The sequence below is a fragment of the Ovis canadensis genome, chromosome 6 (genome assembly GCF_042477335.2).
Source record: "Ovis canadensis isolate MfBH-ARS-UI-01 breed Bighorn chromosome 6, ARS-UI_OviCan_v2, whole genome shotgun sequence".
NCBI lineage: Eukaryota > Metazoa > Chordata > Mammalia > Artiodactyla > Bovidae > Ovis > Ovis canadensis.
The window spans coordinates 105,138,981-105,165,942 of record NC_091250.1 but is presented as its reverse complement, the minus strand read 5'-3'; the positions used below and the strand labels follow the sequence as shown (position 1 = coordinate 105,165,942).

At 38.0% G+C, this 26,962-nt stretch overlaps 1 protein-coding gene across 2 annotated transcripts; it reads right to left on the bottom strand.

Annotated features, from left to right (window-relative positions):
- Nucleotides 1-2,884: 2,884 nt before the first annotated feature.
- AFM (afamin) lies at nucleotides 2,885-25,254 on the bottom strand. 2 transcript variants are annotated; one of them, XM_069594344.1, is made up of 15 exons: nucleotides 25,062-25,254; nucleotides 21,419-21,467; nucleotides 20,987-21,119; nucleotides 20,078-20,289; nucleotides 18,962-19,094; nucleotides 18,225-18,322; nucleotides 17,305-17,434; nucleotides 15,241-15,455; nucleotides 11,584-11,716; nucleotides 7,835-7,932; nucleotides 6,668-6,800; nucleotides 5,395-5,618; nucleotides 4,478-4,610; nucleotides 3,779-3,840; nucleotides 2,885-3,042 (listed from the first exon to the last, which is right to left on the bottom strand). In XM_069594344.1, exons 1-14 carry the CDS (start codon nucleotides 25,147-25,149, stop codon nucleotides 3,805-3,807), a joined length of 1,815 nt encoding a protein of 604 aa, XP_069450445.1. In that variant the 5' UTR covers nucleotides 25,150-25,254; the 3' UTR covers nucleotides 2,885-3,042; nucleotides 3,779-3,804. The 2 variants fall into 2 exon arrangements, with proteins under 2 accessions (XP_069450445.1, XP_069450444.1); XM_069594343.1 differs by having other exon boundaries at nucleotides 6,668-6,875; nucleotides 25,062-25,232.
- Nucleotides 25,255-26,962: the final 1,708 nt, after the last annotated feature.

Here is a 26,962-nt window from a genome sequence, read left to right as displayed (position 1 = left end):
AGTGACTGAACTGAACTGAACTGAGGTAAAAAAAATTATCATAAGTGAGAGAGATACATTTGCCTGAAAAACAACAACAAATCTGTCATTATTTGGTTTTGGGACATGTTAGCTTATGGTAAAGAATACGGATGACTTGTGTGGTAGAAAACCACACAAGGGAAGACTGCCTTGCCAGGTTTCCATAGGCTTTCCAGGGTTCTCTAAACAGTCCTAATGTTCATCATCTCTTTCTGTCTTTCATCCTTAGAGTGGCTCCCTTGAGACCATACTCTAGGTTTCCTGGGTGGAAATGGACCAGAAATGGACCTATTACTCTAGTGATGACAATGCTTTGGATGACTGCTTTCAGACGGTCACCCATGTAGACATTACTCTTTCTCTGACTAAGCCTTAGAATCATTCACAGCACCATGCCACGGGACAGCCACCATTAGCTAACCGGAGCTGGCACTTAAAAAAAAACTGTTCTATGTGTGCTAAACTAGTTTCTCTTTAAAGAATATATTTTTGGACAAAATTAACTTCTCATGAGAATCCCTTTCTCACAGTAAGATATTCTTTAAAACATAGAAGGAGTTAAATTCTTTATTAGAGACTGATAGTGGAATTTTAGATCAGAGGAAAGACAGGTTGTGGGGATTATATAAGCAAAGGCTAAGGAATGGATTTTGTGATAGAATTCGAAAGATGGCACAGAATTTGTTCTTTAAGAGAGGAGGATCTCCTCACTGACTTTTAAGATAAAAAAATGGAAGGTATGCAAGTGTAAGACGCAATGATGATTTTTAATAAATATTTTTACCACAAACCTAATTCTTGTCCAAATCATGGAAATAGAGTTTGAAGGAACCTTAGAAAAACCAAGGCTGGATCCCTAGATCCTGCCGAAAACCTGGGTAGTGACTGCTCATGCATGTGCCGTCTTGGCCCTTATTATAGCACCCTGAGGCTGATGACATTTACAAACATCTCTAGTACTAGAAGTCTTCCTGCATCGACTGAGTCCAGTTATGTTCTAGTCATTGGTAAGAGCTCTGTCTGAGCCATACAGAATCAGTATGACTTGCTTTTGTTCCAAATCCTCTCTTTCCAGGCAAAACAAGACTTTTGAAAAATCCAGTTCTCTCCCTCCTTTCTTTCCATCACACTGGTTACCTGTCTTTTATCACTGTGTTCTTTGACACATCAGTAGAGGGGGTTGTATGGCAGTTTCCTCTATGATTATAGAGTCTTGTAAAGGCAGAGGTCCCTGGGTCTTTGGTTTCATATCTGTGGCTCTCAGCACAGCACTGGACACATAGGAGGCCACTATCAGGTGCAAAATTGAATTTGCAAACTGCACTTTGTTTCACTTCTGTTTGCTAAACTTATTATTCATTATTTCAGTAACATTTTCTTCCTTGTCATCCTTGACAATAAACAAGAGTGTTTGGAAAAATGGTAGAAAGAAAAATTAGCTTCATGACTTAAACACCTACTGTCTGCTGGCCATTGTATTTGGATACTTTATATAGTAATTTATTACATCTTTCTAAAGCCTTTTGTGATGGAGTGATTATCCTTCCACCCTACACCAAGAAATGGAGGTCTTTGATTGTAGGCAACTTGTGTCTGAGGCCATACAGCAAGTTCATAGTAGTAGGAATATAACTCCCTTCTACTCCCCTGCCACCTGCAATTTCAGCTTGGATGGAATCCCGTTGCCACATCTTTCCATAGCAAGGCCCTTTTTCCATCCTGCACCTATGACATCATATGCGATTGCTTACTGTCTTCTCCCCTGCCCAGTAGACATAACAACAATGCCTAATTGGCTTATATTTGGTTATATTTGCATTATATTGGATTATATTGTGCAATGTCTAACACACAGTAGGATCTAATAATAAATATTTGTTGAATAAATGAGTAAGAATTCCAAATACTGTGCTCTAAATGATAAACCAAAAGAACTCAATATTTTCATGTATCATATCTTAGATGGTCATCATCTTTTTTTTTTTTTTCAGACACTGAAACACTAAAAAGCCTTAAAAGTTTAGAGAACAGCCAGGATCATCAAGCCATGGGCCGACAACCAACTCTCACTTCCTGGCTTCCCAGTTCCCACCATTCCCCGTCTTTAGATGTCACTGTCAATCACTTACAGTTCCAAAATAACAGCACTTTTTATGTGGAATGGAGGGAGAAAAGAGCCACTGTTGCTGATGCCTTGGCCCATTCCCCCCTTTCTGAAGAACAGATTTTATAGGGCACCCACGACACAGCCTTACCTAGGAGGTAATGTATACTTTGGCTAAGAGTATTGTTCTGGAATTAGAGGGTTCAAATTTAAGCTTTTGGTTCTACTAATTACTAATTATATGACATTGAACAAATTCAGTTATTTCCCCAAGCCTCAGTTTCCCTGTTTGTAAAACAGGAATAAAAAATGTTTACTTCATAGAGTTGTTAGGATTAAATGAGATAATACATTAGAAGTACCCACGCAATGTTTTTACATTGAAAACATTCAATCCCAGCTAGTAATAGTAGGAGGAGGTGGAGGTGGAGGCATGCTACAAGCACACAACACCCCATTTTCTTCCCAGTAGCAGCAAGAACAGAATCTGTGAGTACTCTGCCCACAGAATTGCTATTTCAGAGTCCTGTCTCCCATAAAGTCATAGATTTATTCATTTTGCTCTACAGTAGAAATTAACACAACATTGTAAAGCAATTATACTCCAATAAAAATTAATTTAAAAAGAAAAAATTAAAAAATATATTTTTATAAAAAAAGAAGTACATTTAACCAGTGAACCAATGATGCTGATGGAATGAATGACTCGGCTGTTTCATTTTGTTAACAAGTTGACACATGACATTAGTCTTTGAGAAATAACTTTATAATGTTGTTGTTTATTGCTTGCTGCAGTAACATTATCTCAGACAACAGGAACAGAAGAATCTGTTTACTGTGTTCTTTTCAGAAAATGAAATTCACCACAGGATAGCTAGGAAGTAGGTAAGTTGATCTTCCTCTCTTTTCTCAGAAACCTGGAAAGGAAAAACAGTATCTTGTGCAGCAAAGGAATATGAAATGATAGAACGCCATATACGCAGTGAGATATCCCATATACATGGGCTAGAAAGCCATAAAAAAACTCTTAGTGGTAACTATGTTTTGCCTTTTGTAGATGCAAACCTGCCCTCTGGCTAGGCGGTGGGAAGGCAGGGGGCGGTGTTGTGGTCTCTCTTTCCCGGCATTGAACATCATTGCTATATCTACTTGAGCCTCAGAAACTACAGGGGGAAAGGGATCCTTTATATACCTTTTAAAAATTACAAACATATCACTTTTCTTTTATGTAAATCCTGCAGTAAAGCTCTTAGAACAAGTTACTGAGGCCTGTCTGCCCATCTCAGCCCCCTCCTCCCGCTATGAACTTTCATGTTAATAGATCCTTTGCCTTTCTTTTCTGGTCCTGAGTGCAGTAGCAGGAAGGCAGAAGAGTGGATGTCTTTATATTCAGAAAACTTCTGGGACAGTAAGACAATGCTAACACAGACATAGTAGTGCCCTCCCAGCCGTCAAGAGCGACTGACACCCAGAGACACGTTACAGGACCAGTACGGGGCTTGTTAGTGCAAGGCCAGGGGGATAAACCAGAAATGTTAGTGCAAGGCCCAGGGGATGAACTGGAAATCAACAGTGAAGCATAAGAGGGGAAAAGCATAACGACCATAGAAGCTACCAATACATTTAGCCTTTGACTGAGATAGAAGGCATTACCTTAGGTGGGTTTTACTTGATGTTTTTCAAGCACCCTGACTTTTGGCTGCCAATTTTGGACTCTGAGAGAGAAAAAATAGAAATAAAAACATACAAGAAAATTTTTGAGAAACCTCCATACTGTTTTCCCACAGTGGCTGCACCAATTACATTCCCACCAACAGTGTACAGGGGTTTCCAAACACTAAAAATAGAACGGTCTTATGACCCAGAGATATAAATCAAAAAAACTCCCCACTAATTTGAAAAGATTCATGCAGTCCAGGGACTTCCCAGGTGGCCCAGTGACTAAAACTCTGCACTTCCAACTCAGGGGGCCTGGGTTCAATCCCTGGTCAGGGAAGTAGGCCCCACATGCCACAACTAAGACCCAATACAACCAAATAAATAAATCAATAAAAATTTTAATGAAAAAATTCATGTAGACCAATGTTCATAGTAGCATTATTTATAATTGTCAAAATATGGAAGCAACCTTAAATGCCCATCAACAGATGAGCGGATAAAGAAGATGCGGTATGTATGCGCAATGGAATATTAGTCAGAACATAAAAAGGGATGAAATTTTGCCATTTGCAGCAACATGGATGGGCTCGGAGGGAGACATCGCAAGGAGGAAACAGGGTCCTATGGGGAGTTCCATTTTCTTTGTTTGACCAGGAATATCAGTTGAATTCCAGAGAAAAGAGCTGGAAATACCTCCTCCTTGAAGCAGGCCTCAGGCTCCTGGGCTTTGCAGCACTTCTCCACCACATTCGTGAAATCCGCCAGCAATGACCACAGTTCCTCCCCTGCAAGTTCAGGCTTCAGTTTCACTAAGTTGACAAGAAACCTGTGACCCAAGGATGTCAAACAGAATCAATTAACAGTTTCTTTCTGGAACCGCTCTTCTCCAAAAGGCTTGTTATAGAATCGTATCTTTGAAATCTCCATTTAGGTGAATGTAAAAAGTTAAAATATTCTACTTTTGAAAAGAGGTCCTGAAACCTTTCTGCTAAACACATGGAATGGATTCCATGATAACATTCTTTGGAGGCTTATGTAATTATGGGCAAAAGTGTATCAAATGTGGGAACATATAGTAAGTCTTTGCTGTGCACAGTATTGTAGAATATGCGACTTTTGATGTTTCTAGAAAATTCATTTCAAAGCATTCTCTCTTCCTCAGTAACTGAATTCTGTTTCCATTTCACTTGATACAGACACTGCCTAAATCAAAAAAAAAAAAAAAATCTGATTCTTTGGCATTTATAGCATTGGCTGAGAAAACAAAAGCAAAATTCCTATCCCTTTTGGGCCTCTCATATCTTCAAACATTAAGAGAGATTATTGGAGCAAGCATCTATGACATTCTCTCAAGAAAATCTGATTCATTATGAACCTCCTATGAGCCTTTTTATGGCCACCCTCACTCACGTTTCCAAATCACAGTCTGGACACTCCAAATCTCTAGCAAAGAAAAAGACTAAGTTTTATAACTAGATAGACTGGACAGTTTGACAGAAGGAACAGGATTATAACATCAAGATCACACATCCATTGCAATAAACCTTCTTATTAAAACGTGATGTGTCTTCAGCCTGAAGAAAATAATGAAGAGAAGAGAAGGTTGGTACCTGTCTTTTTTCCTCTGGAGTTCCTCGTTATGAGCCTGACACAAGTCTGCGTGAAAGGTAAATAACCCTTGAGAGGTAGATGGAGGTACATATGTTTTATCAGCTTCCAAGCTCTCAAAGCAGGACCTTCTGAAGGCAAAATTTGTTTTACAACAGTGGTCCACAGCAGGGTTGATATTTCGATTTTCATTTATTCCACATAACTCTCCAAGAACTAAATCCATCTGTACCAATGAAAGTTGCAATGGAGTTTTGAAATATGGTAGATGAATTGTTAGTTTGTTCTAATATCACTGCCAACTTAGGAAAGCCTCTGCAATCGTAACATGCCACTATGCACAAAAGAAAAAAAAAATAGAGGCTGAAGTACTAACTGGCATTATAACAAAAACTCAAGCCATAGTAATTTAAATTCCTGTAGATTAAGCTTAATGTATATACAGATTTGTGACTTCCAGCTGAGAGCTGCAAACAGCTAACTGAAAGCATTCCCAGGACACAGTGACCCTTAGATTTAGTCCCCTCCTGGGATGTCCCCCACATATGAGCCACCCCAGACCTAAAGAGATATGCTCAACCCAAACTGGACTGGAAGCAGCAATTCTCTTAACTGACATGGTGGGACAAGAAGGAGAATTTATAGTGTTGCTTAAAATTATGAAGTTTTCTCTGTCATCCTGAAACAATACTATGATTCCAAGTCATTTGCTCTAACAAATTACTTCTAGTATAAATAAGAAGAAATGGGACTTGGGTGTTGATCCAGTAGTTAAGAGTCAGCTTGTCAATACACAGGACACGGGTTTGATCCCTGGTCCGGGAGCTAAGATCCCACATGCTGCAGGGCAGCTAAGCCCGTGCACCCCAACTGAAGCCCATGCTTTACAACCCCTGCTGTGCAACAACATAAGCCACCACAATGAGAAGCCCATACACCACAACTGGAGAGTGGCCCCCACTCGCTGCAAGTAAAGAAAGCTCACATGCAGCAACAAAGCCTCAGTGCAGTCAAAAAAAAAAAAAAAAAAAGAAGAAGAAGAAGAAATAAGAAAGATGATCTGGAGACCCCCAAGCAACTATTCAAGACATTCTCTTTAGTTCCTCAGGATTTTGACACAGAGAGCTAGAAATAAAACTTGACATTCCTTGCTTAACAATGTTAAAAATAATGGAGAGAGGAAGACAGACAATCAACTTTTAAATCAATGAGTGCAGGTATCCTTTTTTTTTTTTTTTCTTTTTAGGAACAGTCAGGTATGCAGGCCAGGCTCACCAAATTATCAACACAGGCAAACTCTTCACTCAGGGTACAGCAGGTGGTCAAAGCTATCACCATTTCCTTGCCAAGAAAGGTCAATTCTTCAGTGGAGAGCTGAGGGGCTAGCTTCGTGAGATTGATGAGGTAGCTGAAAGAGCATATGTCTGTTCTGAACAAAAGCAGAAGCTCATCTTCCCTTGATAAGTCACCTGAAATCCCAACCCTGCAAGGCCAGGGACAACCAATGGAAGGGCAATGTGAACCTCAGCTCTCTCATAAAATGGTAGAGATCAGTCTCTTCACCCCCCTGTTTTCCTGCATCCTGCCTCCTATAGATCTCTGAATATGGGCTTCCTTCTAATTTCATGACAATTCAGAAACTATCAGATTTGCCCATCGTGTGTCATCTGTGATGATAGGAACGCCTTGGCAGCAAGTATCTTGGCTAGCTAGTATGTAAAATCCTACTGAAATCCCTTGCATTGTAAATAAACATTTCAAAGGGAAAATTTAATAAATACATGTTGGAAAAAGATAATCTGAGATGAAGGAAGAAAGAAACAAAGATGTTTCATGGGCTGAGTTCCCAGATAACAATCCAACTAGAAATAGTGAAAACATATTTTTTAAACTGTGTTTTGTTTTGAAGATGTTTGGTTTCCATGTACAATACATTAGAATGGTAATTAATTTTAAAAATTCAGAAAAAACTTCATATTATTCATGAATATTCACAAAGTTCTTAAAAAATAAATATTAAAGTGTTAAGCAAATCCAAAATTATTTCTTTAAACTCCATAAAATGGGCTTAAATCTTGGGAAGAGCATCTTTTCCTTGGGAAAATATAACAACCTAAAGTTTGCTGCATTCCATTCCCCATGCCTGAAATGGGGCAAAATCCATCAATTCTGGGTTGAGAGTAAAAAAAGATAAGTGTAAACAACAACTAAAGCGTTAGATAATCAATTTGTCCAAAATCCTATATTTCTTCCATTTCTAGCCTGGTTTCTGATAAAGTTTTAAAATGACAGCTCGATGTGAATTCTTAACTCTTGTGATATTATTCTTTCCCAGAATTTATGAATTCATCACAAAAGGGCTGAACTACATTTTTGACACTTTGTCTCCATCTTTATTTCATCCTGGTGACAAGGGTTAACCTGCTTGTTTGAACAACTTACTGGTATTTCAAGTCATCCTTCCCCAAATTCTGAAAATGTTCACATTCTCGTTGTACTATCTTGAGGCTTTTCTCTGTTGTCTCATTGAATCTATTTTCCTGAAAATAAGAACAATCATGCTTTTGAAAATTTTATCTAATCATAAATTTAATCATAAGATTGCTGTTGACTTGTCTAATTTCTTTTTTTTATACTTAACGTAGTATTTTCAAACTATCATTATCATAAATTAGTCACTAAGTTGAAGGTAGTTTTCTGTATATGTATGTTAGAATTTGAATCTTTTAAATTATAGTTAGATATATAGATATGGTGTTTGCCAAAATGCAGAAATTTAAATTTTCATCATCGTTACCTTGTATATTTTATAGAGCTTTAAGTCTACAAAGTGGAATTCAAATCTGATGCTGACAATGATCATATAGATTTTCCCTTTAAAGTGGCCAGAGAAGTCATCTGGTCCTGTGAAGTCAAGTGACTTGCCTAGGATTACCCAATAGGCAAGTGTTGCTACAGAACACTTTTAATTGCATATATCTTTTTTATACCATCTTTTTGATCATTTAGAATTGGAATTTAAAACCTCCAATAATTGTCTTCAAATACTTGACAAACTCTCACATAGCATAAAGTTGGACATCAACTAAGTGGCCCCCGGGGAGAAAACTACACACCAGTGGAAGGATGCTGAAGGATGAATTGTATCTTCATATAATAAAAAGAATTTTCTAGCACTTCAGTTCAGTTCAGTTCAGTCGCTCAGTCGTGTCCGACTCTTTGTGACCCCATGAATCGCAGCACGCCAGGCCTCCCTGTCCATCACCAACTCCTGGAGTTCACTCAGACTCGCGTCCATTGAGTCAGTGATGCCATCCAGCCATCTCATCCTCAGTAGTCCCCTTCTTCTCCTGCCCCCAATCCCTCCTAGCATCAACGTCTTTCCCAATGAGTCAACTTTTCGCATGAGGTGGCCAAAGTACTGGAGTTTCAGCTTTAGCATCATTCCTTCCAAAGAAATCCCAGGGTTGATCTCCTTCAGAATGGACTGGTTGGATCTCACTATGCTCCATTTAAGGATAAGCAACAGACCTCCTTGTTAGGGACACTGGCAAAGCTGGACAAAACCCAAGTCTTCTTACTTCTTGCTCAATTTTGAATGAGTATAAACTGGCATTTTTGGCAAGTGGGGTTAATTTTTTAAGCAAAGCAAAGCAACACATATCAATTGAATGAGAAGCAAATCAAAAATGTCAAATAATTGATATCTGTAATACACAAATATGCATATGAATTGATATTAAAAACACACTAATTTCAACAAGAAAATCAGTAAAAGATGTGAACAAACTGTTCACAGGAAATTATAAATACAGTAGCTAAAATCATATAGGAAAATCTTCAGTTCAGTTCAGTCGCTCAGTCGTGTCCGACTCTTTGCAACCCCATGATTCGAAGATGCCAGGCCTCCCTGTCCATCACCAACTCCCAAAGTTCACTCAGACTCACGGCCATCGAGTCAGTGATGCCATCCAGCCATCTCATCCTCGGTCGTCCCCTTCTTCTCCTGCCCCCAATCCCTCCCAGCATCAAAGTCTTTTCCAATGAGTCAACTCTTTGCAAGAGGTGGCCAAAGTACTGGAGTTTCAGCTTTAGTATCATTCCTTCCAAAGAAATCCCAGGGCTGATCTCCTTCAGAATGGACTGGTTGGATCTCCTTGCAGTCCAAGGGACTCTCAAGAGTCTTCTCCAACACCACAGTTCAAAAGCATCAATTCTTCAGTGCTCAGCCTTTTTCACAGTCCAACTCTCACATTTATACATGACCACAGGAAAAAACATAGCCTTGACTAGACGGGCCTTAGTCAGCAAAGTAATGTCTCTGCTTTTGAATATGCTATCTAGGTTGGTCATAACTTTTCTTCCAAGGAGTAAGCGTCTTTTAATTTCATGGCTGCAGTCACTATCTGCAGTGATTTTGGAGCCACAAAAAATAAAGTCTGACACTCTTTCCACTGTTTCTCCATCTATTTGCCATGAAGTGATGGGACCGGATGCCATTCATTGTCTTCATTTTCTGAATGTTGAGCTTTAAGCCAACTTTTTCACTCTCCTCTTTCACTTTCACCAAGAGGCTTTTTAGTTCCTCTTCACTTTCTGCTATAAGGGTGGTGTCATCTGCATATCTGAGGTTATTGATATTTCTCCTGGCAAGCTTGATTCCAGCTTGTGTTTCTTCCAGTCCAGCGTTTCTCATGATGTACTCTGCATAGAAGTTAAATAAGCAGGGTAACAATATACAGCCTTGACATACTGCTTTTCCTATTTGGAACCAGTCTGTTGTTCCATGTACAGTTCTAACTGTTGCTTCCTGGCCTGCATACAGATTTCTCAGGAGGCAGGTTAGGTGGTCTGGTATTCCCATCTCTTTCAGAATTTTCCACAGTTTATTGTGATCCACACAGTCAAAGGCTTTGGCATAGTCAATAAAGCAGAAATAGATGTTTTTCTGGAACTCTCTTGCTTTTTCCATGATCCAGAGGATGTTGGCAGTTTGATCTCTGGGTTCCTCTGCCTTTTCTAAAGCCAGCTTGAACATCAGGGAGTTCATGGTTCATGTATTGCTGAAGCCCGGCTTGGAGAATTTTGAGCATTACTTTACTAGCATGTGAGATGAGTGCAATTGTGTGGTAGTTTGAGCATTCTTAGCTCCATTATAAAATATATTCTTAAATGTTTAATTGGATCACTATGCTATGCCCCTAAACTATCACATTTTTAATTAACTATATTCCAATATAAAATAAAAAGTTACAAAAGTCAACTAAATTCTTAAAACACAGTTACTATTTAGCAAAGTTAATTTCATGGGCAGTGTTGGTGAAGGTGGGAACGAAATGAAGATTTTCAACGCTATATTGGACTATATGCTGATAATAACTTTCTAGGTAGCAATTTAGTCATTTGTATCAATTATTTTTTATTTTAAAGTCTATATATTTTGATGTAGTGATTTTCCTTCTGATAATCTATCTTAAGAAAATAGTCATAACTATTAATAGAGATGAATGAAATGAGATACTTAGGGTCACTTATAAAATTTTTAAAAAGCTAAATAAGTGTCCAAAATGTCAAAGATATAGTAGGAGAGCATTTAGATATATTATTATGATGGAATACCATCATGTAAAATAAAGCGAAAATTTTTGAAGTCTGTTTAATAATGTAAAATGTTTTTTATTACAATAAATAAAAACAAATCCAAAAATTTCTTCAGAAAATATTATCCCAATCTTATTTTTAAGCATATGTATAAATAGATTCATATATGCATAGAAAAAATTAAAAAATGTTAATTAAAGGTATTTATTGAGGACAGAATCAAAAAGTTTTTACTTTTTCCTTTATAACTTTTAGTAATTTCTTAATCACCTTTAATAATCATTTATTATTTTTATGATCATAAAAATCCAAGATGGCTCAAGAAAACACAAGAGCACATAAATAAAAATATAAATATTTAATCAGAAGAGTTTTTTACCTCAACACACAGGATTCATAGTTCTAAACATTATGTGTAACCCAAAGAGATGATGTTGGTCTTCGCAGTGATCAGTTTACACTGAATTTTAGATAGACTCAGATTGGTCAATCATATTTTCTACCCTCTGAACCATAATAAAATTTGATAGTTTTTAAGTGTTTGCTGTTTTGTTTGTTTAACACTCTGAGCCTACTAGGATGGAACCTACCGCATGACGATAACACTCAGGAGGGTTTTCCATGTTACAACACTCTTTGAGGAGATCCTCATACACTTTAGCAATTCTTAACAGCTCTGGTGTGGACAGTTCTGGATGTCTCCTTGAGTACTCATAAAGAAACCTGTGATGTGTAAAATATTTTGTACATTAGAACTTCAAGAAAGAGCAAAACACCAAATCCTGCTATCTTTTATTCTGGGGAGACCTTTTATTACTGAGTCTGCCTTCAAATCCTGTTTCATCTTTCTCTGGCGAAGGAGTGGCTTAAGAGGACATTTTGACAAAAGAGACCATGTTACAAAGATTTTCTTCCATATTATGTTTTAAAATAGCAATGTCTTTTACTTGGAGGGATACAATGGTTAGAGGTGTTTATCATTCATTGTTAAAATAATTTTATCCATAAAGCATCAGAAATAGTAGATCATGCTACCAATACTTTAGGAAATACATATCAAATATAATTCTGTTGGAAACTACATTTGACCTCCATCTTGAGATTTGGGGAATATGGCTTCTCCTCACGCCTGATGCACCTGGGGAGAGATTGTGGAGCAGACTTTGCCCATTACTTCATCCTGTCACTTGTCAGTTATGGGAGTAATCACCCCTGCAGGTCCAAATCATTGGCAGTCATTTCCATGGCCTCACTGAGGTGTTATAAGGGTACAGGTGGGTGTGATTAGAGGACAAAGTGGGAAAGGGAAAGGAAGAGGCTAACACTTATTAAGCCCTTAGTAGGTGCGAGGCATTGGTTCAAGCTTTGGGCATAGGAGACAAAGATTGGCTTCCTAGCCTTTATAAAACACTGTCTCATTTAGCTTCACTTAGCCCTCAAGATAAGTAGTATTTCACAGCTGAGGAAACTGTCCCAGCCCAGTAAAGCACTTGGCTATTGGCTTCCCTGGTGGCTCAGACCGTAGAGTCCACCTGCAATGCAGGTAGACCTGGGTTCGATCCCTGGGTCAGGAAGATTCCCCTGGAGAAGGGAATGGCTACCCACTCCAGTATTCTTGCCTGGAGCCTTGGACAGAGAAACCTGTCAGGCTACAGTCCATAGGTCAGGAAGAGCCAGACACGACTGAGCAACTAACACTTTCACTTTTTAAAATTTGAACCTAGGTCCCAGAGGACGCCTACCTCATTCTTTTTAAACCAAGCCAACTCTTTTCTCAAGAGAGCTGTTTTCTTTAACTACCCTGTGCTATTTACAATTTTCTTCACAGAAATATCATCTTTATTCTTTCGAATTAAGTAAAAATGATCTATGTTTTGTGAGAATCATACGTCACAAAAGTTTTTCAAGGGACTTTTGTCATCTCTTTTTCTCTTGTGGCCTTTTTCTCTTGATTAATCTTGGCTTTTCTGACATCTCTCCTCTTCTCCATTTACCTTCTCAGTCCCAGTTGTAAGATATAGTCTCATATTCTAAAGCAGTGGTGTTTAACTTCAGAGAATCAAGGGCTCCCCTTAATATTTCATAAAAGCCATGAACTTTTCCTCAGAAATAAAATTGCACCTAAAATCTCACCACCAAAATATTGTGAACAAAAACCCTTGGAAGAAAACCCCTAGCGTGGCAGATCCACTGAGGTCTTGCATCAAATACTGGCAACCAGAAAAACTGCACCGTAAACTGTTTCTGGTTCAGCATGTTCATCGCTGCTCTCATTTCTCCCCATGCTTCCCACCCGATCTTAGTTGTCATGGTGATGATGATGGAGATGATGAGAAATGAGGATAAGGATGAAAACTGCTTCCATTTAGCAAGCCTATGTCAGGTACAAGTGAAATGCACTGCATCAGTGATTTAGTTTAATTTGACTGAACATCCATGATTCATGAGAAACAATGGAGCTCAGTGGTTATAAGAACAGGAATCTGGAGCCACACTGGTTGCATTTGAACCCTTGCTCTACCAGATATTAGTTGTGTGACTTTGGAGCAAGTTACTTAACCTCTGTGCTTCAGTTTCCTTGCCTGCAAAATGATGATTGAGGAAAGTATTCTAACCACAGAAGTTTGTTTTGAAAATTAAATTGATTAACAGATGCGAAGCACTGAAAATTTGGTTAAGTATTCAATAACCTTTATCTTCAATCCAGACATCCTTCCAGAATTCCAGGTTCATACATAAAATGCTCTTATGATATTTCCACTGCATTACCTCACAGGTACCTCAAAGTCAATGCATGTGGGCTAAGTTGCTTCAGTCATGTTCAATTCTTTGCAACCCAATGGACTGTAGACCGCCAGGCTCCTCTGTCCATGGGATCCTCCAAGCAAGAATACTGGAGTGGGTTGCCATGCCCTTCTCCAGGGGATCTACCCAATCCAGGGATCGAACCCTCATCTCTTACGCCTCCTGCACTGGCAGGCAAGTTCTTTACCACTAGCGCCACCTGGGAAATCAATGTGGTCAAATACAAATGGTTTCTCTTTCCCACAAACCTTCCCCCGTACTTCCCATCTCATTGAGTCTGAAAACTACTTACCAACCACCTAAGCCCCAAACTGGGATTCATTCCAGATGAAGTTTCTAAAAGACAAAAGTGGTTTTGTCCTTCCTTATTCTTCGATGAAAACCCTTCGGTGGCATCTTGTTACTTAGCATATCTGGATGATCTGACCCCATGTGCCTCTGCCTACCCTCTTCTCTCTCTGCAGAAACCCTAGCACAACCACATACACACCATGCAGTCTCACACCCCTATCAGTGTTCTACCCCTTCTATCCAGACTACCAACATTTCTTCAAGTACCTCCTCCCCGTCAAGACTTTCAGAGTTCCCAAGCACTTCCTCTTCTATCCTCTTATTGCCTGTGGCCTAGTGCTTTCAGAAATCAAAGAGTGTTTCTTGCACTCATATATTTATGAGGCTGTCTTTCCACATCACACTTCTATTGATGAAAGCTTATTGGAGGCAAAACCCCTGTCTAACTTGGTAAAGCCCCTGGATTATACTGAGTTGGCCAAAAAGTTCATCTGAGATTTTCCATAACATCTTACAGGAAAAAAATCCGAGTGAACTTTTTGGTCAACCCAGAGTTATTACTGACAAACTTTGAATGACTAAATATTCTCATATGAATTTTATATACAATTCCTAAAATACAGGCAAGTTAACGTGTCCCGATGAATCTACCAGGATTCAAATCTAGTCCTTTTGCTTCCAAGTCAGCTAAACAGTGGTGGGAGTTGGGGGAGAAGGCAGGGGAGAGCATGGCAGATAAGCATGCAAATTCCTAGGTCAGACCTCTTGGATCATATCTAGTCTGCCATATTTTAACTGTGAACCTTAAACAAATTACGTAACTTCCCTGAAACTTTCCTTAACTTCTGAAAATTGGGAGAAATCAGGCTTATTTTACAGGACTGCTGTGAAAATTAAAATAGATAATCTGTACTTAGCCCACTGTCTGGCACATATCAAGTACTCAATAAATGTTAGCCATCACTGTCATAGCACAGTTGCAATTTCTAAAATAATGTAAAAAGATTACAATCTAAAATCATGATTTTTAAAAATTATGTGGTATACCCAATGATTTAAATGGTTCCTATATCTTCCACCCAAGTTAACCAAAATAGATCAAGTCATAAGTTTCTGTTTGCCTTATAAATGTCAATATAGAGGTATGTTACTCAGCCATGAAGTTCGCTTGGTCAGCATCTCGTTTCTCACACACATTGTCACTTTCAATAAATTTTGCTTCTCTTAAAGATAAGTCGTTTGGTCTATCATCTTTATTGGAGTAAATGATACACTCTCCACGCTCTGGTATATTCTTTTCACAGCAGTCTTTGATTTTGCTGGAGATGGAATCTTGTTTTGAACAAATATGGCTCATAACCTTGCTCTGTATCAAATAAGAATGAGAAATGACTTTATTTTCATAAGTTCTTCAGGGCTAGATTCTCCTTCATAAATGGAATGCAGAACCAACCATAGCTATAACATCTAGAACTGTTTCATCAACTAATTTGATAGCTAATTAAATTTTGCACTGATTTAATACAGTGCCCTTTCATTTTAATGCAAGCTTGATTTCTTAGTATTTTAGATGATATGATTATGAAAAATAGACTCATACATTTATTACATATTAGCTGGCATTTTCTTAAAGGTGGTCTAACCCCTGCTTCTTCCTCCAGGCTCTGCAGAATGAGTCTGCACATTTCTCCTACTCTCTGTTCCAGCTTCACATGAACTACAATGAGTTTCATCAAAACACTGGACTATTCCAGACACCCTGACTTTGCTCAAGCTGTTCCCCTATGTGGAATCTTATTCTGGGGAACACTGAAGGTGAGGAATGAGATGGAGCTCTAGGTTGAGATGAGAAATGGAATGGAGGTTTGTACCAGGTTTCCAGCAAACCACATAGAACCAGGGAGTCCATCTTTACAGACAAATATACATCTCACCTAAGGCCATCATTATTCGGGGCAACACATCACTTATTGTCTGAAATTTCATTTCTGTTTTGAATGAAGTATACTATTCAATTGCTCTTATTTCTACATAAAGCCATCAAAAAAGGATATTAAAAATATAATATGATCCCTTAGTCTCAGCTCCAAACTTCACAGAAAACTTTTCAATTATATCCTAATTTAGTACATTGTATTCAATATTATAAAACCAACATCCCTATAAGTGACCAAATAATACACAAATAAACAGTGAGTGAGACTGATTTTCATTGCAATAAATTTAAGGACAAAATAATTCTTGGGGACATCTATTGTCCATTGCTTGAAATAAAATGTATATATCTTCATACTCCAAAATTCAAGTTATCTGATGAGCATGATATTTTGTTTTGAATTTAAAACAGTGAGACTAATTTTAAAAATCACTAAAAAAAACCTGATTTCAACTAAGAAATCAGGATTATTTTTAATGAAATTATGTTACCTTCGTATGCATGAACAACTTCAACTAGGTCACTATTATATTTACCAGTATATGTCCTTAGAGAATCACTTTAAAGACTACAAGAAGAGTTATTTTAAATGAATATATTCACTTATTTGAAAAGATCATTCCTAAGTATCCTGAAGAAACTCAGAGAAAGCAACTCTTAAAAACATAAAGATCACCAGTTGTTTTCTGAGCTTTACTGTTAATTTCTAATATCTCTAAAAGAGTATTTGCAATATTAAAGAAAACTTTAGTCCGGCTGAATGAATGTTCACAAATTCTAAATTCCGGGGGATTATGTCTTGTGCATTTAGTCACATAAAATAGAATCAACTAAGTAATCTAAAAGCAATCTCATTCATTAAAAACTCCAATGCTTTATTTGGTCTCATTTGTTAATACTTTATTTTTTATTTTATTTGGTTCATATTATTATTTAACAATTAATTTTTATTGAAGTATAGGTGTTTTACAATGTGTTTTAGTTTCAGTCATATATATATATATATAACTGAACATATATGTAAGAGACCACATATTATTTTTTCAGATTCTTTTCCATTTCCATTAGAAGCTATTACAAGATATTAAATGTAGCCCCCTGTACCAAACAGGAGGTCCTCGTTGTTTATCTGTTGTATATATAGTAGTACTCTCTGTTATTCCCAATCTATTAACATTATGATTTTATTGTAGTGAGTAGACACACATTAAGGCAACTTCAGAATTAAAACTAGCCACCCTGAAATCACTATTTTTGCTTGGTTTTATAGAATATTTACCCTGCCGCGGATGCACTGCACAACATCCCCTTCACAGCATCCATCATATTTGGAAGAAACATCTTCTAGAAGGGAGGTAAGTTGCTTAAATCCAATCTTGGGGAATTTTTGACTGAGTATAGCAATGTTTCTGGAAACAGAATTGATAAACCACTAAAACAACTTGAACAGCAAATAGACAAAAGGAAGTTCTTTGCTAATACAGTATAAGTAGCTGCAGTAAGCATTGGTATCCTTGTTTTTTCACCAATGGCTTTTCCAAATAACTGTTTATACATTACTTGGCCCACATGATCATTTGAAAATCCTAGGTTGATATTTTGAGTTTTAGTTCTAGGACTAGGGGGAGAAAAAGGTCTGAAAGATATGCCCTCTTCCACAATTGTTATAGCAAAACACATTTTTTAAGGACCACCATTTCTTCTTGTGAGTCCATGGCAGGCATAGATAATTCATCACAGCACCCCTTTTAACTGATCTATTTGAAATCTCAGAATTTCTCATAAAACATTGCACTAGTACCATTGCTCTTTGGCTAGGTAAGATGTGAAATAAACTGTATCCCTAGAAGATAGTTTCCTAGTTATTAAAGTCAAAGATGGGTAGATAAGTCATGTTTAAAGCACTCAGAGGTTTTAAAATTCTGATTGGGAACTCCCAGACCCATTCAGATTCCCAACTAACCAAAAACTAACTCAGAAGTAGCCTTCTTTCTCACTGGGGTCTCCCCACCTTTCAGGGCTTCTCTCATCCTGATCTAATGTCCTGGTTCTGAGTAATCCAAGCAGATTAACCCCCACCTCAAAACCCCTGAGGGTCTAAGAAGAGAATAAATAAAAAATCATCAATAACTTAACAAAAATGGAACACACACACACAAAAAATACAAATAGAAACAAAAGATAGATTATAAAACTCACATAGATTGTAAGATTTGTGGTCCAAATTTCATAAGTGCCCCACAAACATTTTTTTGATAAGAAGACAATGCTTTTAAATAGTATATGAAAGGTTCTGCCTGAGGGATAAAGAGAAAATTCTGTTGAAGTAAGTGGAAAAATCCCACTATTCTCTTATTTCCTAACCACATGTCAACCAAACAATCCCAATGTTTCCTCAGAAATAGAAAACCTATGGGGTTTTTTATCTCAGGAAATGTGTATATCAAAATAAATATAAATGCGTGGCACATTATAAAGGCAGAGCCAGTCTTCCTGATGACTAAGTCACACGTGCTGGGAAGTGCCGTGTGCAGTAAGCTTGTCCCTCTCTACCAGGATGATTCACCTATATGATTCAGGACTTGTCCAAGAAAGAAGATAAAATGTAATTTTTACCCTCGTTAGTTACTCACTAGTGTTTCCTTCCAATTTACAAGGAAGACAAAACCAGAGAGACCCTAGAAATGGGCAATTTTTCAAAGGTCTCAAGTAAGAAGAAATTTAGATCAGTTAGCAGGTGGTGAATGGGTTGAAAAAGCAGTGAAAGTGACGAGAGAACTGCTGATAAGTGGTAAAAAGCCCTTTTGCTATAATTTAATTTTAAGTAAAGATCGACAGTTTTGGGTGACTCCCTGTCCTTTTAGTAAGTGTAATACCTAGCTTTGTTAAGTGGAATGAATATGTATAATAGTAAATGGAATAAATGGAACGCCCACCTTTGTTCGAAAGCAGTTAGCTTTTTCTTGTTCCTCACAGCATGTTTTAGTCATCTCCTCAAAACGAGCAGCAACAGTTAGAAGTGTAGGAGCAAAAACGAAGGGGTTCCTTCTGGAAACTTCATAAATATAACTTCAAAAGGAAGGAAGGGGGGTGGGGAACAGGAAAGAAGTGAAGGAATGATGGACAAGGGAAGGGAAAGAGAAGATTAAAAAAGACAAGATCAAGTTGCGAAAGTAAAGGTGAGAGGAAGAAGGATTTCCCACTACTGAAGGACTTCCCTGGTGGCTCAGACAGTAAAGCGTCTGTCTACAATGCGGGAGAGCCGGGTTTGATCCCTGGGTCAGGAAGATCCCCTGGAGAAGGAAATGGCAATCCACTCCAGGACTATTGCCTGGAAAATCCCATGGACAGAGGAGCCTGGTAGGCTACAGTCCATGGGGTCGCAAAGAGTCGAACACGACTGAGCGACTTCACTTCACTTCACTTCAAAGGAAGGCAACATTACTGAGTCTCCAAAAATGTCATACCACCGAAGTTGCTAACTCCCAAATAAGAATGACGATTGCGGTTCTAATCATGAATGCAAGGCCCTGGCTATTCTCTTTTCTTCCCCATGATGCCAGATGGTCCGCAGCTCTCCTTGTCATGCTCAAAGAACAGCTACCTATACAGAGTGCATCTGAGATTCAGAGATCATAATCACTTAATATAAAAAGAAAACTTTGTGATTTAAGCTTTCCGGAAAAAGTCTCTGCTTCTGCAACTATTGCACTGCTAAACATCCATTGACTTAATATTTATGTTTGGTAAAAGCTGCACCTTCCCTTTTGAAAGACCTTTTATTTCCTCCAGTACTGCTTTCGTACCATGCACACACTTGGGTTCTGGGGCTTATCCCATTAGAAAACACACATCATTATTGAAAGGATCTTGAAAGCAGGTTTCATATCTTGTCCATCTTCTCAACAATGACCACAGAATCTGACACACAAATGCATGTTGAATAAACTAATTGATCCGTACACCCAGCTATGTTCCTTTGGAATAGACACTGAATTTAGCCTAAGAATAATTCTTCAATTAGATGATTTTTCTACTAAAATTAAACTTACTTATTCAAAAAAGATTCCCTGTTATTTTTGTAAGTCTGGCATTTCTCTTCAGGATCCAGAGTAGGGAGAGGAGGCAAAAATCCTATATCAGCTTTCTTATTATGGAAGAAACAGAGTCTTCTTTCAAAGTCAACCTTACGGCAGCAGTGTGAAAAGTTATACTTTTGCGGCAGTCCCTCCATGGCACATATATTTTCCAGTAAAACCTCATTCTGGACAATAGAAAAGGAAAAGACACATTTTATTCATTGCAACATTTTTCAGGCTTCTGAGATGACACAATGGAAACAGTGAGCGGTGAGTGTCACTCTTTGAGAAAGAGATTCCAGGATGTTCCCAGTATTACCAGCAGAGCATCTCTACCCACAGCCTTGACAACCATCCTACACTTTGGGAAACTCTATCCTCTCCTCAGTCCCCTTAATCTCTTCCTATCTCTCTCCTGCCTACATCTCCCTTACATAGTGGCTTTTTTTTTTCTCTGTCTCAACGTAACAGGGTCAGAGTGTAATGGGTTGGTTAACTATTTAGTGGTAATGTTTAGCAATAGCTTTCTAGAGATGCAGGTGGTTACTCTATTGGGAGGATGCCAAGAAAAGGGAGTGTGACAGTAGAGTACACATTGAGAGGCGGGTAAAGAAAGTAACTTTACTTCCGTGCTCTTTGCCAGGCTATTGGTTTAGTCTCCCTGCCTGTATACTTATGGCATGGGCTGCAAGCTCTCAGCCAAGTTCTCCTGTGCATCAGTACACAGAATTGCATCTCTCCTAAGAAAGTGCCTTATCCTAAATACTGAAGTCAGGCAAAGCAACAAGAACATACAGCATCTCTCTATATTTTCAAGACAAAAATTCTCTCAGGGCTGATAAATAAGCTTGTTTGTTTAAGAAATGCAAACAATTTACTTACAGTTAATTTTGAACACTCTGGGCGTGTCCTGTCAGCCAAGCATTTATCTCTGTATTCTGCCATGGTTTTTACCAACATTTCTACTTCTTCAAAGGATGCCTCCTGAATATATTGAGCAAATGCAATGATGGTGCTGCAACAGTCCACACAGAGTACACAGTGATGACCTGCAGAATTTCCAGTCATGTCCAACCAAAATCTCATAGGAACACCCACTTGCTGACTAACCTTAGAAAATTATCAAAATGTGAAGTCTCTAAGTTTTATAATTTCTTGACAATTCAATTGCCTCATCTGAATTTTTCTTTAATACTGTATTCACTTTTTAATGGCCTACATTTAATTAATAGATTAGCATTAATAATTCTGGAAGATGTCAGATAAGCTTATAATAAACATCATCATCATCAAAACAAGTTTAGAGGAACTCACATATATCCAACGTTATCCTCTATAAATTTCTGGGTGATTCTGACATCATCTGAAAGCAAAGATACTGAAGTTATTATATATCCTGGTGTTTTAATATTTTACCAGTAAATTACTATATGTAACACATTTTAAAAGTGTAAAATAAAAAATGATATAGAAAAAAATAGCATATTTAGTATGAAGAAGAGACATCATATGAGCCAAACATTACATCTTAATCATAGCTGACTATGTGCTAAAAATATTCATTAAGTTGAATTGGCTTGAATTAATCTCAAACTTGGGGCTTCCCTGGTGGCTCAGAGGTTAAACATCTGCCTCCAATGCGGGAGACCCAGGTTCGATCCCTGGGTTGGGAAGATCCCCTGGAGAAGGAAATGAATGGTAACCCACTCCAGTATTCTTGCCTGGAGAATCCCATGGATGGAGAAGCTTGGTAGGCTACAGTCCACAGGGTCACAAAGAGTCGGACATGACTGGGCGACTTCACACACACACACACACAATCTCAAACTCAAGACTTCCCTGCGTCTGCCTACAATGCGGGAGACCCAGGTTCGAGCCCTGAGTTGGGAAGATCCCCGGGAGAGGGAAATGGCAATCCACTCCAGTACTATTGCCTGGAAAATCCCATAGACAAAGAAGCCTGGTAGGCTACAGTCTGTGGGGTCGCAAAGAGTCGGACACGACTGAGCAACTACACTTACACTTTCAATCTCAAACTCACCAGACTTTAGATTTACTATTGATGGCTCCCCAGCCACAACCATCAAATACAAGCACCGTTTCCATGCTAGATAACAGGTATAACTAGAAAAGTAGTATGAAGTTTCATTGTTAAGTGATATAATGCTTCAGTTGTGCCCAGCAAGAGATGCCAGGCATGCTGATGGTAGTGTAAATTATGATGATGATGATGATGCTGCTAAGTCTCTTCAGTCGTGTCCGACTCTGTGCGACCTCATAGATGGCAACCCACCAGGTTCCCCCATCCCTGGGATTCTCCAGGCAAGAACACTGGAGTGGGTTGCCATTTCTTTCTCCAATGCATGAAAGTGAAAAGTGAAAGTGAAGTTGCTCAGTCATGTCCAACTCTTCGTGACCCCATGGACTGCAGCCCACCAGGCTCCTCTATCCATGGGATTTTCCAGGAGTGGGGTGCCATCACCTTTTCCGAAACTATGATGCTAGCCAGACACAGATATTTAGGTGATCTCTGAACTAGTCTAACACCACTGGTTCCTTTCCAATAAGCATATACTTATCAGAACACATTTGTATTTGTTCATACAGGCTATTTTCATGGAGTCTTTACTTTATCAAAGTATTGAACTGGTTACTATAAGGCAATCAATGATAACTGAAACATCTCCCCTGGACCTTGGGTTCCCAAAAACTCTCATAGTGCAGGTGACTCATGAACATGACTGTAATCCAATGTAGAATGTATATGATATTCTACAGCAAAGTGAGTACTAGGCAGCATATTAAAAAGCAGAGACATTACTTTGCTGACAAAGGTCCGTATAGTCAAAGCTGTGGGTTTTCCAGTAGTCATGGATGGATGTGAGAGTTGGACCATAAAGAAGGCTGAGCACTGAAGAACTGATGCTTTTGAACTGTGGTATTGAAGAAGACTTTTGTGAATCCCTTGGATTGCAAGGAGGTTAAACCAGTCAACCCTAAAGGAAATCAATCCTGAATATTCCTTGGAAGGACTGATGCTGAAGCTGAAGCTCCAAGACTTTGGCCACTTGATACAAAGAGCCAACTCATTAGAAAAGACCCTGATGCTGGGAAAGACTGAAGGTAGGAGGTGAAGGGGATGACAGAGGACCAGATGGTTGGATGGCATCATTGACTCAGTGGACATGAGTTTGAGCAAGCTTCAGCAGGTGGTAAAGGACAGGAAAGCCTGGCCTGCTGCAGTCCATGGGGTCTCAAAGAGTCGGACATGACTGAACAACTGAGCAACAACAACATATAACAAGAATGCTTATAGTCTCTGGGTGAGGAACCAGAAAGAATTATAGGAGGAGGGGTATATAAGTTGAGCCTAAAAAATGTCCAAGGTTTCAGCCAGCAGAGAAGTAAGGAAGCTCATCTTTCTGCATGATGTGAGTCAAAGTACAAAGGTAAGGAATCCTGGGATGTTTGGGGAACATCAATTAATCAATTAATTTTCCACTTTGATGAGAAAGTGAGTCATAAAGAAAAGTAATGGAACCAGAGATAGAAAGAAGCTGGATCCAGATTATGTGTGTCTTTCATATAAAGCTGAGGAGTTTGGGCCTCAACTAGAAACCAAGAAGAGCCACTGAAAATGTTTATATAGAATAGTAATATCATCATTTCTCTAAACTAAGAAATACCAGCCAGGTAACGATATGTCTGATGTTCTTGGATTTCCCACAGTACCCAACAAATAGAAAGTAACAAGAACTATTTGTCAAATAGACGTAAGAATGAATGGATGGAGAGGGGGAAATCAAGAAGCTCATTAGGAGACTTTTGCAACTGTCCTGTTGAGAAATCAGCAGGATGTGAATTTTGGTAGGAGTAACAGAAGTGCAAAGGAAAATGTGGATGCAAAAATATTGGAGTCAAAAATCAACAGAACTTTTTTAAAAACATGTTTTTACAAGGGGCAAAGGAGAAGGAAAACTCAAAAATGACTATCCTTCTTTAAGCCCTATGACTGGGCTCACTAGCAGGCACTGTGGTGGTGGTGGTGGTGGTTTAGTTGCTAAGTCGTGTCCAACTCCTGTGACACCAAGAACTGTAACCTGTCAGGCTCCTCTGTCCATGGGGATTCTCCAGGCAAGAATACTGGAGTGGATTGCCATTTCCTTCTCCAGGGGATCTTCCCTACCCAGGAATCAAACCCAGGTCTCCTGCATTGCAAGCAGATTCTTTACCGACTGAGCTACAAGGGAAGCCCCAGCAGGCACTATAGGGGGTACCAAATTAAGACATCATCCACAACTTCAGGGCATGGTAATACTTATAGCACCTTGGTGAACTGCAAAAAAGATGGTCCTTTTAGGCTAGAGGGATTACCAAAAAACACCTCCAAACAGATGAAGTTCAAAATGTTCCCTCTTTGAGTAGAAGAAATATAAAAGTCATACTTTCCTCCAGGCTGACGCTGCTTCAGCTAGGCTTGAGGAAATGTACAGGCTTGCAGGGATTTAAAAATTTGCCAAGTGTGTACAGTTGGAAGAAGCAGGGTCTGCATACTTTCAAGGTGTTTACCACATAATTAGAAAATACAACATACGACCGAAGTTCCAGTAAAATCTCGACTCATGTCTAATGTTCCACTGTTTCCATACACTACACATATTTGCAAGAAACATTAATATTTTCAAATCCAAATTGTATCTCCCAGCAACACTTCTTATATTACTGTTATGCTGGTGACCGATTGCTGGGTGTGATAATTGTCTCTGTCAGTAGATAGGGTAATATGATCCAAAATACAATATCTGGAAAGGTTAGATCAGGGTATCTGATCAGTATATGTAAACTAGGGAGAGGGAGAAAAAAAGCAAGTGAAAATTTAAACTGAAAGAAACCAAAGTTAAAAATTAGAAATTAACCCAACTTAGTCCCTTAGGGGATAGACAAGGAAATTTCTTACCTACATCTTGAGGCTGTGTGGGCAAGGTTAGGGATTCAGACAAAAAGAAAAAGAAAATAACAAAACCTGTAAGTTTTAACTGTTTCATTTTTTAAGAAATCACATTCACAAAAGAAAAGTAACATGAATGAGGAAAATCAAGTTTTTATATTATTCTTTGACACTATTAGTAAAAAAGTAACTTGCTTAACCTATTTCTCATATACCTCATATTTGATTTTTATTTGATCACTCTGCAGAATTTTTTGCTAATTATTAACCAGGAAAAAAAATTCTCTCAGTGTTTTACTGGAAAAATCTATTGAGTTAGAAAAAGAAGTCCACAGGTTAAGTATGCACAATACCTAGTCAAACAGACAACCAAAAAAAAAAAAAAAAACTTAAACTATTGCAAATGCTGAAAGAGAAAGGACAAGAATAAATAATTCACCAAAGAGGAAGCATAACTAAAAAGATGTTAAATTTCTCTGGTAATCAAAAGGAGTTGAATTTACAATGAATAATTTTATATACTTGATAAAATTAGGGGGAAAATAAGATGTTATTCTGGTAAACATATAGCAAAGCAAGTACCCACAAAATAAAAGTTTCTGAACAAGTTTATTATAAGAATTAATAAACAAGTTTATTATAAGAATTAATAGCCTTAAAGATGTTTGTCTTTTTCATGTTGATGTTTGACAGAAGCCAACAAAATTCTATAAAGCAATTATCCTTCCATTTAAAAATACATAAATTTTTAATGTTTGTGTTATTTCAACCAGTCACTCAAATTCTGGGAATCTATACTAAGATCATGATCCTAAATAAGGAAATATTTTTAGTACGTGATATAAAAGAAGAAATCTATTTCCTAGTTATGGCCATTATAAGGACACAAAAACAATAGTTACCAGGTAGCTATTTGGTGCCCTTGGAGCCCATTTTGTGCCTCCATCACATTTTAAACACTCTTCTCTACTGTAAGAATCCTGGACTTCTAAAACTAAGGAAATTTTCAAAAACGAATGGGGACATGTCAAAAGAAAATAGAAATCAGTGGGACAATTTGACAATAAAGTAAATAATGAAAGGAATGCATTATAACACATTAAATTTTGTTTTTAAATTCCATGAATCTATACCAATACAAAATTAAAAGGAGGGGAAGCAAAAGCTCTTATCTCTTTAAGAAGATCAACTAATAAATGTAAATAATGATTTGTAACTCTCACAGTAGCAACTGATCTAAATCAGTTTCATGAATGGATGCCAAAGTTACTGGTGAGAAATTATCAGACAAAGGCACATTTACAGTTTTAAACTATAACTCCATAGATTGCTAATTAATTACCAAGAAAAAAGACATTTTTACAGATGGATAAGTAAACAGTGGTACAGAGAAAAAGAAGTGGGGAGAGAAAGACAGAGAAAGGCAGATAAAGTAAAAGGGAGAAGGAGAGAGAGAGAGACTGAGGTTTCTGAAACTGGCTTGGTCAGCCTCTTTGGTTGCAACCAGTAAATATCACTGCGGAAGTGAGACCAAGAAGTGAAAAAAGCTAATAAAGGAGGTGTTAATGAGAAGAGTAACCATGTAGGCAGCTGGGTGTAACCCTGTCTGAGAAGTGGAAAATGATTTCCTAGAATTGTCTCAGCCAGAGACTGGGAAGCTGGGGCATTTATAAGCGGACTGAAGAATAACCAGGTAGTATAATTATAAAAACCCTAAGGAGAAAAAAACACTCGGTGGTTTTTTTTCCCACAATTTTAGAATTTATTTTTTTATTGAAGTATAATTGACATACAGCGTTGTATTAGTTTCAGGTATACAACACGATTCAATATTTGTCTACATTACAAAATGCTGACCACAACAAGTCAACACTCATAAGCATACATAGTTAGAATTTTTTCTTTTTTAT